At 37.6% G+C, this 17,372-nt stretch overlaps 2 protein-coding genes across 3 annotated transcripts in view; one reads left to right on the top strand and one right to left on the bottom strand.

Annotated features, from left to right (window-relative positions):
* Window positions 1-16,483, top strand: part of LOC309503413 (uncharacterized protein) — a 25,107-nt gene extending 8,624 nt beyond the window's left edge. The window contains exons 2-7 of one of the 2 annotated variants that reach the window (XM_082176230.1): window positions 11,697-11,782; window positions 12,164-12,372; window positions 12,724-13,710; window positions 13,989-14,058; window positions 14,482-14,656; window positions 15,519-16,483. In XM_082176230.1, coding sequence (XP_082032356.1) covers window positions 13,633-13,710; window positions 13,989-14,058; window positions 14,482-14,656; window positions 15,519-15,681 — 486 coding nt within the window. In that variant the 5' untranslated portion in view covers window positions 11,697-11,782; window positions 12,164-12,372; window positions 12,724-13,632 and the 3' untranslated portion in view covers window positions 15,682-16,483. Of the gene's footprint in view, window positions 1-10,438; window positions 11,783-12,163; window positions 12,373-12,723; window positions 13,711-13,988; window positions 14,059-14,481; window positions 14,657-15,518 lie in introns of those variants that run through there. The other variant, XR_014207634.1, reaches the window with a different exon arrangement.
* LOC309503416 (uncharacterized protein) overlaps window positions 1-17,372 on the bottom strand; it is a 166,689-nt gene that overhangs the window by 22,030 nt on the left and 127,287 nt on the right. The window lies entirely within an intron of this gene.

Here is a 17,372-nt window from a genome sequence, read left to right as displayed (position 1 = left end):
AACAACTAATGGCCATTTCTTATAGGGGACGTCCCATACAGTATGCATACCTCATATCAAACCATTTTACTGTAGCATTTTGGAGTTATGTCACTACTTTAGAGGCCTATAAAGTTCTCATTTCTAAAAAGTAGAAAAAAAACTGATGGCCATTTCTTATAGGGGACGTCCCATACAGTATACACGCCTCATATCAAAACATTTTACTGTAGCATTTTGGAGTCATTTCACATTTTGCTACTTTAGAGGCCTGTAAAGACCTAATTTCTAATAAGTAGAAAAAACGAATGGCCATTTCTTATAGGGGACATCCCATACAGTATGCATACCTCATATCAAAACATTTTACTGTAGCATTTTGGAGATATGTCACATTTTACTATCAGAGGCCTATAAAGACCTCATTTCTAATAAGTAGAAAAAACTAATGGTCAGTCCTTATAGGGGACGTCCCATACGTTATGCACACCTCATATCAAAACATTTTACTGTAGCATTTTGGAGATATGTCATATTTTACTACTTCAGTTGCCTATAAACACCTCATTTCTAATTAGTAGCAAAAAGTAATGGTCAGTTCTTATAGGGGACGTCCCATACAATATGCATACCTCATATCAAAGAATTTTACTGCAGCATTTTGGAGTCATGTCACATTTTACTAATTCAGAGGCCTATAAACACCTCATTTCTAATAAGTAGAAAAAACTAATGGTCAGCTATTATATGGGATGTCCCATATAGTATGCACACCTCATATCAAAGCATTTTACTGTAGCGTTTTGGAGTTTTGTCACATTTTACTACTTTAGAGGCCTATAAAGACCTTATTTCTAATAAGTAGAAAAAACTAATGGTCAGTTCTTATAGGGGACGTCCCATACAGTATGCACACCTCATATCAAAACATTTTACTGTAGCATTTTGGAGATATGTTACATTTTACTATTTTAGAGGTCTATAAAGACCTCATTAGTAAAAAGTAGAAACAACTAATGGCCATTTCTTATAGGGGACGTCCCATACAGTATGCATACCTCATATCAAACCATTTTACTGTAGCATTTTGGAGTTATGTCACTACTTTAGAGGCCTATAAAGTTCTCATTTCTAAAAAGTAGAAAAAACTGATGGCCATTTCTTATAGGGGACGTCCCATACAGTATACACGCCTCATATCAAAACATTTTACTGTAGCATTTTGGAGTCATGTCACATTTTGCTACTTTAGAGGCCTGTAAAGACCTAATTTCTAATAAGTAGAAAAAACGAATGGCCATTTCTTATAGGGGACGTCCCATACAGTATGCATTCCTCATATCAAACCATTTTACTGTAGCATTTTGGAGATATGTCACATTTTACTACTTCAGAGGCCTATAAAGACCTCATTTCTAATAAGTAGAGAAAACTAATGGTCAGTTCTTATAGGGGACATCCCATACAGTATGCACACATCATATCAAAACATTTTACTACAGCATTTTGGAGTTTTGTCACATTTGACTACTTTAGAGGCCTAGAAAGACCTCATTTCTAATAAGTAGAAAAAAAGAATGGCCATTTCTTATAGGGGACGTCCCATACAGTATGCACGCCTCATATCAAAACATTTTACGGCAGCAATTTGGAGTTACTTCACATTTTACTACTTCAGAGGCCTATAAACACCTCATTTCTAATAAGTAGAAAAAACTAACGGTCAGATCTTATTGGGGACGTCCCATACAATATGCACACCTCATATCAAAGCATTTTACTGCAGCATTTTGGAGTTATGTCACATTTTACTACTTCAGAGGCCTATAAAGACCTTATTTCTAATAAGTAGAGGTCAGTTCTTATAGGGGACGTCCCATACAGTATGCACACCTCATATCAAAACATTTTACTGCAGCAATTTGGAGTTACTTCACATTTTACTACTTCAGAAGCCTATAAAGACCTCATTTGTGACCCTGGATCACAAAACCAGTCTTATGTTGCACGGGTATATTTGTGGCAATAGCCAACAAAACATTGTATGGGTCAAAATTATAGATTTTTCTTTTATGTCAAAAATCATATTAAGTAAAGATCATGTTCCATGAAGATATTTTGTAAATTTCCCACCTTAAATATATAAAACATTTATTTTTGTGAATGGATGCAGCACTATCGCCAATAGAAATGGACAACTTTAAAGGCGATTTTCTCAATATTCCGATTTTTTTGCACCCTCAGATTCCAGATTTTCAAATAGTTGTTTCTCGGACAAATATTGTCCTATCCTAATAAACCATACATCAATGGAAAGATTGTGTATTCAGCTTTCAGATGATGTATAAATCTCAATTTTAGAAAAAATACACATAAGACTGGTTTTGTGGTCCAGGGTCACATTTCTAAAAAGTAGAAAAAAGTAATGGTCAGTTCTTATAGGGGACGTCCCATATAGTATGCATACCTCATATCAAAGCATTTTATTGCAGCATTTTGGAGTTATGTCGAATTAGACTATTTTAGAGGCCTATAAATACCTCATTTCTAATAAGTAGAAAAAAGTAATGGTCAGTTTTTACAGGGGACGTCCCATACAGTATGCACACCTCATATAAAACCATTTTACTGTGGCGTTTTGGAGGTATGTCACATTTTACTACTTCAGAGGCCTAGAAAGACCGAATTTCTAATAAGTAGATAAAACTAATGGTCAGTTCTAATTGGGGACGTCCCATATAGTGTGCATACCTCATATCAAAACATTTTACTGCAGCATTTTGGAGTTATGTCACATTTTACTACTTCAGAGGCTTATAAAGACCTCATTTTAAATAAGTAGAAATTCAGAATTTGTGGAGTGGTTGCTGGCATCTTGTGAATGCTTGTGACGCCACTCACCGTCGTAACTGTGGACAACAACGCCAGTCCCACTCACAACCCAGTTCCCAGCCAAGATCACCCAGACTGTGAGGATCAGCAGCATGAGCCCACCGAAAGCAGCGAGAATGAATTCACTTGTCCCGTCCAACCTCCCTCTCCCACCACCTCTCCAAACCACTTGTAATAAATGTGTATGTTTCCTCAGTATCTGTATGTTTCTGCAGTCCCAAGACACTCCTGCCACCCAGTCATCTCCTCCTCCCATTTGTCCCGCAGTGCATCTCAGCCTCCTCTCAGTGGCACGGCTACATCTTGGGCCTGCTGGGAGCCATCTCCTCCTGGGAGTGTGGAGACTGTGGCTCCGCCTCCAGCCTCTGAGTGCACCGCCTCCACTCCACCTCTACCCATCGCCCTGGCTCCTGTGCTCTTACCACCCTCCACTCCAACGTGAACCATTGGCCATTCGGCCTCGCCGGGCTACGTCGGCTCCACTTGGGTTGGTCATCGCACCACTTTTGCCATGGACTTGTGGCCCATTTGTTGCCCTGTGGCCCTCCACCTCTTCAGCTTTGGCTAGCCCCGCACTCCCTCAGGCTCCACCTTCACATATGGTCGCTCCAGCTCAGCCTCTAACCTCAGGATCCCTGCTTCCACCTCAGGGGGTCGTCGCTGCGGCCCAGCCACGGTCGCATAGGTCTTTGTGTCTCACTGCCTCATGGCTTCTCTGGCTACGCGGTGTGCTCCACATCCATCACTGTCGTCACCACCGGCAGTCCCCATGGTGGCGTCTGGACTCTTCACTCCATGGCTACTGCCTCCTGCGTCGCCGCCATGGGAGGCAGTCCTGGCTGTGGTCTAATTATTGGAAATGAGGTCTTTATACACCTCTAAGGTAGTAAAATGTTAAATAACTCAAAAATGCTGCATTAAAATGCTTTGATATGAGGTGTGCATACTGTATGGGACGTCCCCTGTAAAAACTGACCATTACTTTTTTCTACTTATTAGAAATTAGGTTTTTATAGGCCTCTAAAGTAGTAAAATTTGACATAACTCCAAAATGCTGCAGTAAAATAGTTTGATATGAGGTGTGCATACCGTATGGGACGTCCCCTATAAGAACTGACCATTAGTTTTTTCTACTTATTAGAAATGAGGTCTTTATAGGCCTCTGAAGTAGTCAAATGTTACAAAACTCCAAAATGCTGCTGTAAAATGTATTGATATGAGGTGTGCATACTGTATGGGACGTCCCCAATAAGAAATGGCCATTAGTTTTTTCTACTTATTAGAAATTAGGTTTTTATAGGCCTCTAAAGTAGTAAAATGTGACAAAACTCCAAAACGCTACAGTGAAATGCTTTGATATGAGGTGTGCATACTGTATGGGACGTCCCCTGTAAAAAACTGACCATTACTTTTTTCTACTTATTAGAAATTAGGTTTTTATAGGCCTCTAAAGTAATAAAATGTGACAAAACTCCAAAACGCTACAGTAAAATGCTTTGATATGAGGTGTGCATACCGTATGGGACGTCCCCTATAAGAACTGACCATTATTTTTTTCTACTTATTAGAAATGAGGTGTTTATGGGCCTCTGAAGTAGTAAAATGTGACAAAACTCCAAAATGCTACAGTAAAATGTTTTGATATGATGTGTGCATACCGTATGGGACGTCCCCTATAAGAACTGACCATTAGTTTTTTCTACTTATTAGAAATGAGGTCTTTATAGGCCTCTAAAGTAGTAAAATGTGACAAAACTCCAAAACGCTACAGTAAAATGCTTTGATATAAGGTGTGCATACTGTATGGGACGTCCCCTATAAGAACTGACCATTAGTTTTTCTACTTATTAGAAATGAGGTCTTTATAGGCCTCTAAAGTAGTAAAATGTGACAAAACTCCAAAACGCTACAGTAAAATGCTTTGATATGAGGTGTGCATACTGTATGGGACGTCCCCTATAAGAACTGACCATTAGTTTTTTCTACCTATTAGAAATGAGGTGTTTATGGGCCTCTGAAGTTGTAAAATTTGACAAAACTCCAAAATGCTGCAGTAAAATGCTTTGATATGAGGTGTGCATACCGTATGGGACGTCCCCTATAAGAACTAACCATTAGTTTTTTCTACTTATTAGAAATGAGGTCTTTATAGGCCTCTGAAGTAGTAAAATGTTACAAAACTCCAAAATGCTGCAGTAAAATGTATTGATATGAGGTGTGCATACTGTATGGGACGTCCCCTATAAGAACTGACCATTAGTTTTTTCTACTTATTAGAAATAAGGTCTTTATAGCCCTCTAAAGTAATAAAATGTGACAAAACTCCAAAACGCTACAGTAAAATGCTTTTATATGAGGTGTGCATACTGTATGGGACGTCCCCTATAAGAACTGACCATTAGTTTTTTCTACTTATTAGAAATGAGGTGTTTATGGGCCTCTGAAGTTGTAAAATTTGACAAAACTCCAAAATGCTGCAGTAAAATGTTTTGATATGAGGTGTGCATACCGTATGGGACGTCCCCTGTAAAAACTGACCATTACTTTTTTCTACTTATTAGAAATTAGGTTTTTATAGGCCTCTAAAGTAGTAAAATGTGACAAAACTCCAAAACGCTACAGTAAAATGCTTTGATATGAGGTGTGCATACCGTATGGGACATCCCCTATAATAACTGACCATTCGTTTTTTCTACTTATTAGAAATAAGGTGTTTATGGGCCTCTGAAGTAGTAAAATGTGACATAACTCCAAAATGCTACAGTAAAATGTTTTGATATGAGGTGTGCATACCGTATGGGACGTCCCCTATAAGAACTGACCATTAGTTTTTTCTACTTATTAGAAATGAGGTCTTTATAGGCCTCTAAAGTAGTAAAATGGGAAATAACTCCAAAATGCTGCAGTAAAATGCTTTGATATGAGGTGTGCATACTGTATGGGACGTCCCCTGTAAAAACTGACCATTAGTTTTTTCTACTTATTAGAAATTAGGTTTTTATAGGCCTCTAAAGTAGTAAAATGTGACAACTCCAAAACGCTACAGTAAAATGCTTTGATATGAGGTGTGCATACCGTATGGGACGTCCCCTATAAGAACTGACCATTATTTTTTTCTACTTATTAGAAATGAGGTGTTTATGGGCCTCTGAAGTAGTAAAATGTGACACAACTCCAAAATGCTGCAGTAAAATGCTTTGATATGAGGTTTGCATACCGTATGGGACGTCCCCTATAAGAACTGACCATTAGTTTTTTCTACTTATTAGAAATTAGGTCTTTATAGGCCTCTGAAGTAGTAAAATGTGACAAAACTCCCAAATGCTGCAGTAAAATGCTTTGATATGAGGTGTGCATACCGTATGGGACGTCCCCTATAAGAACTGACCATTAGTTTTTTCTACTTATTAGAAATGAGGTGTTTATGGGCCTCTGAAGTAGTAAAATGTGACAAAACTCCAAAACGCTACAGTAAAATGTTTTGATATGAGGTGTGCATACCGTATGGGACGTCCCCTATAAGAACTGACCATTAGTTTTTTCTACTTATTAGAAATGAGGTGTTTATGGGCCTCTGAAGTAGTAAAATGTGAAATAACTCCAAAATGCTGCAGTAAAATGCTTTGATATGAGGTGTGCATACTGTATGGGACGTCCCCTATAAGAACTGACCATTAGTTTTTTCTACTTATTAGAAATGAGGTCTTTATAGGCCTCTGAAGTAGTAAAATGTTACAAAACTCCAAAATGCTGCAGTAAAATGTATTGATATGAGGTGTGCATACTGTATGGGACGTCCCCTATAAGAAATGGCCATTAGTTTTTTTACTACTTATTAGAAATTAGGTTTTTATAGGCCTCTAAAGTAGTAAAATGTGACAAAACTCCAAAACGCTACAGTAAAATGCTTTGATATGAGGTGTGCATACTGTATGGGACGTCCCCTATAAGAACTGACCATTAGTTTTTTCTACTTATTAGAAATGAGGTCTTTATAGGCCTCTGAAGTAGTAAAATGTTACAAAACTCCAAAATGCTACAGTAAAATGCTTTGATATGAGTCGTGTATACTGTATGGGACGTCCCCTATAAGAAATGGCCATTAGTTTTTTCTACTTATTAGAAATAAGGTCTTTATAGGCCTCTGAAGTAGTAAAATGTGAAATAACTCCAAAATGCTGCAGTAAAATGTTTTGATATGAGGCGTGCATACTGTATGGGGTGTCCCCTATAAGAAATGGCCATTAGTTTTTTCTACTTATTAGAAATTAGGTCTTCAAAGGCCTCTAAAGTAGTAAAATGTGACAAAACTCCAAAACGCTACAGTAAAATGCTTTGATATGAGGTGTGCATACTGTATGGGACGTCCCCTATAAGAACTGACCATTAGTTTTTTCTACCTATTAGAAATGAGGTGTTTATGGGCCTCTGAAGTTGTAAAATTTGACAAAACTCCAAAATGCTGCTGTAAAATGTTTTGATATGAGGCGTGCATACTGCATGGGACGTCCCCTATAAGAACTTACCATTCGTTTTTTTCTACTTATTAGAAATAAGGTCTTTATGTGCCTCTGGAGTAGTAAAATGTGAAATAACTCCAAAATGCTGCAGTAAAATATTTTGATATGAGGTGTGCATACTGTATGGGACGTCCCCTATAAGAACTGACCATTAGTTTTTTCTACTTATTTGAAATAAGGTCTTTATAGGTCTCTGAAGTAGTAAAATGTGACAAAACTCCAAAATGCTGCAGTAAAATGTTTTGATATGAGGTGTGCATACCGTATGGGACGTCCCCTATAAGAAATGGCCATTAGTTTTTTCTACTTATTAGAAATGAGGTCTTTATAGGCCTCTAAAGTAGTAAAATGTGACAAAACTCCAAAACGCTACAGTAAAATGCTTTGATATAAGGTGTGCATACTGTATGGGACGTCCCCTATAAGAACTGACCATTAGTTTTTTCTACTTATTAGAAATGAGGTCTTTATAGGCCTCTAAAGTAGTAAAATGTGACAAAACTCCAAAACGCTACAGTAAAATGCTTTGATATAAGGTGTGCATACTGTATGGGACGTCCCCTATAAGAACTGACCATTAGTTTTTTCTACTTATTAGAAATGAGGTCTTTATAGGCCTCTGAAGTCGAATAAATTGACGTATCTCCAAAATGCTACAGTAAAATGTGACATTGAATTTCAGAAACTTTTAATGTAGTAAAAAATATATATGAAAACAAAAAAGATGTATTTAGAAAGAATGTATACTTTATTTTACTGCTTTTTTTTGCAAATAATTATGTTGTAAACCTCTACATAAAAATTCTCTAGATGTGACCTATAAAGAAAAAAAAAACATTAGTCAAAGAAATACACAACTTGCAAAGACAACATGAGTGTAAATTAAAAGGATAACAGAGTAAAGTACAAAAACTCTCAAAATACGGCATCTTATTATATCGTCTCTCACAGATAGATAGATAGATAGATAGATAGATAGATAGATAGATAGATAGATAGATAGATAGATAGATGAAGAAAAAGATAGAAAAAGAAAAAAGAAAGAAAGAGAGAGAGAGAAAAGAAAGAAAAAAGACAGATAGATAGATAGATAGATAGATAGAAAAAGAAAAAAGAAAGAGAGAGAAGAAAAAGATAGAAAAAAGAAGACAAAAAGAAAAGAGAAAGAGAAAAAAAGAAAGAGAAAAAAGAAAGAAAAAGATAGATAGATAAGAAAAAGATAGAAAAAAGAAAGAAAGAAAGAAAGAGAGAGAGAGAAAAGAAAGAAAAAAGATAGATAGATAGATAGATAGATAGATAGATAGATAGATAGAAAAACAAAAAAGAAAGAGAGAGAGAAAGAGAAAAAAAGAAAAAAGATAAAGAGAGAGAGAGAGAGAGAGAGAGAGAGAGAGAGAGAGAGAGAGAGAGAGATCTGGGCAACTCAAGCGCTCTGAAAGCGCGTTCTCTCTGCTGTTACTGAAATTACCGTATTCACAGTAATAGGCGCACACGTTTTTTTTTTTTGGCGGCTGGCTTGACCGTGTATTTTCAAACCACGGCTGGCTTGACCGCAGTGAAAATCGATGGCTTCGGTAGAGAATTCAATAGGTATTTTTTTTCTTTTTCTTGTGTGATAATGTTAACGTGCGCATTCAGTCCATGAGAGACATTATCTAGAGACAGACCAATTATCTGTCGGTGCTCCGCGCTTATTTTAATCGCCCTATTATCAAGTAACTTAGCCTACTTATAAAATAGCAATGTAGAAAGAAAGATCCAGTGAATCCGGTTAGTGAACGGGTAAGATTTGCACGCACACTCATAACGCGTTTGTAGGCTATGTCAAGCATGCAAGTGGATGATGAAGTTTGAGTTTTGAATTATTAGTGTTTATGAAACGGGCACATGTGTAAATCTTTTTTGTCAGTAAATGGTAAATGAGGTATTACAACAACAACATTTTAAATTATTGTCTAATTACTGTAAAGGTGCCTATTCAAACCGCTGCTGGCTTTTTTGCAGAACTAATAGCAGCATAACAGCGTCTTAAACTGCATATGTTTCAGCCATTTTATAACGTATTTTAACGTATCTAACTTCGCTAGTTATTAAATAGAGAATCTAGATCTGTTCTTTACAACATGTTTCCTTGTCAGCTCTGCGATAAAACATGTGATACCCCTGTGATCTATGTGAAACATATGAAAATACACAGCAATGTCTCAAATATTGTATTTCGTTGCTGCATACCTAACTGTAATAGGAAGTTTAAAAAAAATGCTGGTTTGAAATCTCACGTGTACAGACACCATGCAGGATATAGGGCAGAAACCACAATGTGCACTACACTTTCCTTGGAATGTCATGTTGGTTTGTGTAGGTCCAAAAGTTCTTCTTTACCCGAGTTTATTTCTCATGTCAAAATGCACATTAAAGAGGGATGAAAAGTCACATGCCCTTTCAAGCAGTGTGGTAAAACATTTACTGTTAAATCAACATTTACCTCTCATTTGACCAGAAAACATAACAAAAATATAGGAGGCCTAATTGACTCCATTACAGCAAACCCTGAAGCCAGCTGCTCTCAGATTCAAGACATTGATGTTCAGTCTGATTCACAGACTGATGCTGATGAAAATGATGAGGAGCCAGATGTTAGTCCTGAAAATGTTGACAACCCTTTGTTTTTAAGGAATCTTGCTCTGTTCTATTTGAAATTACAAGCCAAGCTATTGCTTCCAGCCTCAGTCATTCAGACAATCATTGAAGACATGCAGTCAATACATGAAATCAATCAGTCTCATTTGCTTTTCAGACTTCAGGAAAAGTTGATCTCACTTAATGTTCCAGAAGCAATGATAAAAATGGTACTTGACGATCTTAAAGCTGAAGATCTTTTTACATCCTGTAATAGCCATACATTAAGATCAGATCAGCGAAGAAAAACATTTTTCAAGAAAAGCTTTCATTATGTTGAGCCTGTGCCTATTCGCCTAGGGCAGAATGAAGCAGGTAAAGAGTGTTTTGTGCAGTATGTACCAGTAAAAAAAACATTTGAATCTCTTCTTCACTGCAAGTCTGTACGAGAACAGTACAATGATGTGCACAGTCGTGTCCAGTTGAAGGACATTTTAAAGGATGTGTGGGATGGTGAAAACATAACTGCAAACTTGCATCACGCAGATGAATCTGCATTAGGCTTGGTCTTATATCAAGATGCTTTTGAGGTTGCAAACCCTCTTGGGTCTGGGAAGAAAAAGCATAAAATTCTAGCTATGTACCTCACATTAGCAGATCTATTTCCTCATAATAGGTCAAGTACTGACCAAATGCAACTGGTGTTTCTCTGCAGAGAACAAGACTTTAAGTACTTTGGTCAAGAATTGGTCATGAGGTGCTTAGTCAATGACCTTAAAGACCTTGAGACTACAGGCGTAGATTTTCCAGACGGACTGAATGTTAAAGGAATCTTGCAGGCAATAGCTGGTGACAATTTAGGCTCACATGGCATTGGTGGGTTTCTGGAGAATTTCAGCGGAAGTAGATATTTTTGCAGATATTGCGAAATTGACAAATTTACTTTTCAGGAAAATCCACTTTCCAGAGCCAGATTTCGTACAGCGGAGTCTTACAAACATCATGTTGAGAACCTTGATAAGGGTTTGGCCCATAGTGGAGGCATCAAGTTTGACACATTGTTCAATGAGCTCTCCTTCTATCATGTCTCTCAGCCAGGGTTGCCCCCGTGCCTTGGACACGATTTGTTTGAAGGTGTTGTGTCATATGACCTTGCTTTATGTATACAACATCTTGTAAAGGTTGACAGACAGTTCACGTACCTGGAATTGAATCGAAGGATTAGTCAGTTCAAGTTTCTAGGTAATGACAACTGTGACAGACCGTGTGAGATTAACCCAGGAAGTGAGAAGCTAAGTGGGCATGCTGTACAGAACTGGTGTTTTTTGAGGATGCTGCCCATGTTAATTGGAGACAAAATTGAATCACCTGGTGTGAATGAAGTTTGGCAACTAATTTTACTGTTAAGGGAAATTGTTGCACTTGTTTGTGCACCAGCCATTTACAGTGGTCAGATAGGGTATTTGAGAGTTTTAATTGATGAGTACCTACATTTTAGGAAACACATATTTCCCACTTACTCTCTCAGACCTAAACATCATTACCTTAGCCATTACCCAGAGCTCATTATTCATTTTGGACCACTCATCCGTTTGTGGACATTAAGATTCGAAAGTAAGCACATGTATTTCAAACAGTGTGTAAGAAAACTACATAACTTTAAAAATCTGTGCTTTACTCTCTCAGAAAGACATCAGCTTCTGCAGGCGTTTCTTCGTGCTGGTGAGCTCTTCCCTCCTGCTATTGTAGCAGAAAAGGCAACAGAGTTTGTGGTGAGTGACTACAATGATGTCATAAGAGAGTCTGTATCTGGATATGATTTTCAGCCTGAAAATTCTTTGGTTTCTCATGAGGCAACTGTGAAAGGCACAACATACAAAAAAAACATGTATGTTGTCATTCATGAAACTGACGAGGGACTTATTGTGGGGAGGATTGTGATGACAGTAATACACAATACTTCAGTGTACTTCATCACAGAACTTTTCCAAACTTACAGTATCCCTGACATGGGTGTTCATTGCTTGACACCAATGAATGGATCCTACTCTTGTGTTAATCAGAATGACCTTCTGGATTATTATCCATTGTCAAAGTACACAGTGTTTGATATGTCTGTAATAGTTCTTCATCATTCTTTTGTCTCAATTTAGAGCAATGTCCGCCTTGGTGGAAGAACTGAGGCAAATCATCCTCAGGGCTTTGCCGTCAAATGATGAGAACACCACACAGCTTTTGATTGACAAACTTGTAGGCTCTGGATTGGAATCCAAAGATGATCTTCAGTTTGTTCAACAAGAAGACATCAGTGACATACTACCAACTATAAAACTCAGAAAACTTCTCAATGCTTTTAAAATGGGTAATTATAATCTCACATCTTCATCTATATTTCTATTCATTTTAAAATGGCTGAACATGTAAAAGTGGGTTGTTGAGAGATGTTAATGGGGTTATAATTTTCAATTCATCAGATTTGAGCGTTGTTACTCAGTTTCACTTAAAAAATGTGTTTGCTTGCTTGCACACTCACCCCAGTAGTAACATGAACAATGTGAATAGTTTTAGATGTAAACAATGTCTACATTTGTAGAAAACCGGCCATTGTTAACGTGTGTGGAATTGTATAAATTTGATTCTGTATATATCATGTTGTGTCTGTACAGATCATGTGGATTTTAACTACCTGTTCAATATTTTGTATTACTCATAGAGTCAGAAACGGTCACTTTGGATCTCACCAGCATGCAGTACACACCTTCCTTATCAGCTGGGAGCTCCTCACCACAGCCATGCTCTTCTATGTTGGTAACTACTGATGGAGAATCAAGCAGTCTTGAAGACAGTCGGCCATCTACATCCCATTTTAGGAAATCGTGGTCAAATACCTTTCAGGTACCATGGCAGCTCATGCCTGCAGAAATTCAGTCTGCTCTCTCTTCTGGGAAGAGACCTTCACCACCAGCAAGACGACAAATGGTCAGGGTGCTTGCAGATGAAATGAGAAAATTTGAGCCAACCCCAACACGTGCACAGTGTCTTACTATTTGTAAAGCGATTGTCCATCAATATCCCCAGAGCTTTGCAGATCAACTTCATGATGGCCGAGTTGTAGGGGAAGGTTACAGCTCCCTTTTGGCCCAGATCAAGAATAGAATTGATAACCTCAGCCGGACCACTAGCTTCCGACAGCACCGGTCAGCTGGCAGTGGTGTTAAAAGAGGACCCACTGACACATATGGTTGCACCCGGTTTCAGCCTGATCTTCCTTTAGATGAGACCGATGTCTCCATTGAGACTAAACGTCAGAAGCTGGAGGATCTATACTCTCAAGAAGGTGCAAAGGGAGCTGAGAAAGCTGAGGTAGAAAAACTGATGGAGACAACTTTCTGCCTGCAACGGAGCCAAATAAATAGTGTGCCAGCACCTTCTGTTGCGGAGTTGATGGAAAAGTGGCCGTACCTCTTTTTTCAAAAAGGCCTGTTCGCCCATTTTGAGCTTCTGACTGACATTAATGTCCTGCGTGCACTTGAACTTTCTATGGAGGAGTGTGGAAAGAACATCTTAGAGTTTTTTAAAAGCAAGCCTACCAACTCAGAAGTCAAGTCAATCCTTTCCAAAGATGAACCCATCGATTCATGTTCAACTCCTAATGGCTCACTTCATGGAAAAGCAAGATGAACTCATTCTTCAAGAAAATGTAAGTTTATCTTTAGTTCTTACAACAAACACCTGTGTAGGAATGGTTCAACCAAACATGATAGTCCTCTCATAATTTACTCCCATCAAAATATCATATTTTTTGAATCAACATAAAGGTGAGTAAATGATGAGAGAATGATCATTTTGGATCAACTATTCCTGTTCTGAGTACAAAAAGCCTTTTACCTCTGTAGAATATTATGGACTATTATTGGTTATCAGCAAGTATCACATTAAGATTAGTCAGTTGTCTTAAATTGTTATCTTTGACAATAGATGTGTGCCACTCCTGCTGACCTCGAAAAGACGGGTAACCTGCCTGTGAGTCCTCGTTTGATCCTGCTTGGTAAGTATATCATATTAGACATGTCTGCAATTTAAAATAAGGCTCACACAAGTTTTACTATTATGAGAGGCTTCACATTTATGTGCTTCATTCTAGAGTTTGCTGTCTTTGAATCATGTTTTTATTCATCAGACCCAAGTTTGAGTCTTTACAACACAATCACTACACTTTATTGTATTGTAATCTTTTTTTCCCTCTCGGAGGCTGGCTTAGCATTAAGTTAAAAACAGACTAAAACAACCTTTCCTTTTCCTTTTTTTATTTTTATAGAGATATTGTAGGTTTTGTTATCTTGTAAGACATGACATTGTGTGCCTTTTTTCAGGTTATAAAATAATGTACTAATTTCTCACTACCTTTTCTACACCAAACTCTCCAGAGATCATGATTAAACATTAATTTATCCATTCCTTTATGGTCCAGGTGATAATCCGGGGCAATGGATGAAACGATGGATGATCAGCCTGGAAGGCCGAATTATCTGCGAGGGTGTGCAGCCAACTTTTCTCTCTGGACTTGCTGCATTGTTCTCTTTGTATTACATCTTTAATTTGCAGTACCAAGAGGAAGCAGCATCCACACTAGAATTCCTTCAAAGGTAACAAATTTGGACTTATTTTATTTATTTCTAAATAATATGTAAGTATTAGTATGGTGACAATGGAATCCTCAAGCCATCCTAGGTGTATATTACTTTCTTCTTTGAGCCGAACACAGTCAGAGTTATATAAAATAATATACTGGCTTCCCAGCTTTGCAATGGCATTAAATAGATCCTGAGTTTTTGAAGCTCAAAAATATCCATGTTTATAACTTTTATAAACTATAATCACTGGCTTCCGGAAACAGCCGTACGCGAGTTCATGATAGAGTCGAGTTGCGGCAGAAAAATGACCTCTTACCCGACATATGAAATCTTATATCAAAGTCCTTTTCTTTCAAAACGTCTCTTTTTAGACTTCTAATTCATGACCGGCATTTTGTTTTACTCTATCCTCTGCACTTCCGCATTCGTCAATTCTAACCTAATATTTCGCTACGTCTTCGCCATACGTCAGGTCAGAGGACACCCTTCCACCAGAACTCAACTCAATCATGAACACACATACGGCCATGCCAGAAGCCAGTGATTATATTTTATAAAGTTATAAAATACAGATATCTTTCTTACAAAAATGCATGGCTTTTCTTCAGAAGACATTTATTAACCCCACTGGATTCATATCGATTACTTTTATGATTGATTGATGCAGTTACTGGAGCTTCAAAAACTTGGCATTGTTCAGTGCCATTACAAAGCTGGGAAGGATGTTATGTAATATAACTCTATTGTGTTTGGCTGGAAGAAGAAAGCCATTTACACTTTGAGGTTGAGTAAATTGTGGGATAAATTCTTGTTTTGGGTGAACTATTCCTTTTAAATCATTGTTCACTGAAGATATTCTCCTCTTATTTTTCAGACGTTTTGTTGGAATTAATCCAGAAAAGGGGACCAAGGCTGCAAGGGGAAAAGTGATGTCCAAAAAATCTGGGAAAACCGTGCAGAAGAAGACCATAACCGTCAGTACCAAAGTATCAAATCTTTTAAAAAGACTTATGGACTTTGAGTGGCACTTCATTTAAAATGTAGCTGACACTCCCCACACATGCAGTTTGTTTTCAGAAACATGGTGGGCCTGGTGTTATATTTTGTTTATACAGAGTTGTTTAGATATTAAAAAGGGCTGGTGTTTTTTAAAGCCTGATTTAAGAGGTTATTTTTTAATTATTTAATTATTTTAAATAATTACTTTGTTTTAGTGCAACTGTTTTTGGGCTAATGTTTGCTAAAGCCTCATTTGAGACTAGATTTGTATTTTATATACAGGTAAGTCAATTCTATATATTGTGTATTTGTTTGCTTTTTCTTAAGCTATTTTTGCATTTTGATGGGTGTTTATTTCTATGCACTGAATATCACTCGACGACTATATTATTATATTTTTTTATTTGTCTGTTTTAGTTCACAATAATTGAGCAGAATTTATCTGGTGTTGTATCAGAATAAAAAAAAAAAAATCCTAACTTGGCTTTATTCCTTTTTTGTAATCCATGACAAAAATAATGTGCAGGGTTATAATAGCATTTAGAATTGAAATTATTGGGGTGTCATTGTAAAAAATTATACTGTAAAAAAATGGTAAACTACTGGCAGCTGTGGTTGCCATTATCATACTGTTAAAATACGGTGTGTTACTGTTTTTGAAATTAACAGCTAAATACCGTTTTGACAACTACAGCATATAGCTGTTAAATACCGGGCTGTAAAATTACAGTTTTATACTGTAGTTGTCAAAACGGTATTTAGCTGTTAATTTCAAAAACAGTAACACACCGTATTTTAACAGTATGATAATGGCAACCACAGCTGCCAGTAGTTTACTGTTTTTTTACAGGATTATTTTTTACAGTGAGGAGAGTCGAGGTGCGCATCTAATTCTGCAGTGAGTTGGGCAGCTGTGGTTTTATATATTTTTGGGTATAATCCAGGTTAGTATCTAGACATCCCTTTCAGACAGCTTCCTTTTGCGTCGGCAGTTACTTCTGTTGGACGTGGTTCCTCCTATGTGGTGGTGTGCCGACATTACACTGCTCTCGATACACCACAAAGACTTGCTGTCCTGGTCACAGATACTTCAGTGAGATGGTGGAGACTTGAAAATTAAGCTTTTCCCTGTTATGGTTGAATCACGGAAGCAACACCAGTTATTTTGCCCAAGAGATCTTATATTACTGATGGAAAGTAAAACCAGTGAAGATTGACCACCAGGCCATGCATTTATAGGTGTGAAACCTCGAACACTATATTGGCCAGTGTTTCAGTTTCATTGTCCAACCGCTGTAGATGCTTCACTTTGGCCATTTCCATCCCTGCTAGGATGTCCTCTATTTGCTCTTCTTCTAATGGCACGAGGTATGAAATGACTCTTCCACATATACTGTCCAGCTCCCATCAACCTCCATTCCTTTGAGTTCTTTGAGGCATAATTTTGCACATCTCAAACAGACATGGTCACTCTCCTGCCAGATCAGGGGTTTTCAATCCACTTATTATGTTGTTTTTGAAGTGTAGAAAGTTGCCTCCATTTTCTTTTTCAATACGTTTGGTGTCCTTGATAAATGACCCATCAGGTGAGTGGTTGTCACGTTTTGACCTCCGCTTCCGGTCTGTCTGTGTTTATGTTCTTATGTATTACCATTTGTTGTGTGATCAGGAAACGATTGTGCCAAATTGTTTTTCCTGGCCTCCTTTTGTCTCTAGCTGGTTCATGCCC

The sequence above is a fragment of the Leuciscus leuciscus genome, assembly GCF_965113295.1.
Source record: "Leuciscus leuciscus genome assembly, chromosome: 7".
NCBI lineage: Eukaryota > Metazoa > Chordata > Actinopteri > Cypriniformes > Leuciscidae > Leuciscus > Leuciscus leuciscus.
Note: the sequence above shows the minus strand (reverse complement) of the source record. Positions and strands in the feature narration are given on the sequence as shown.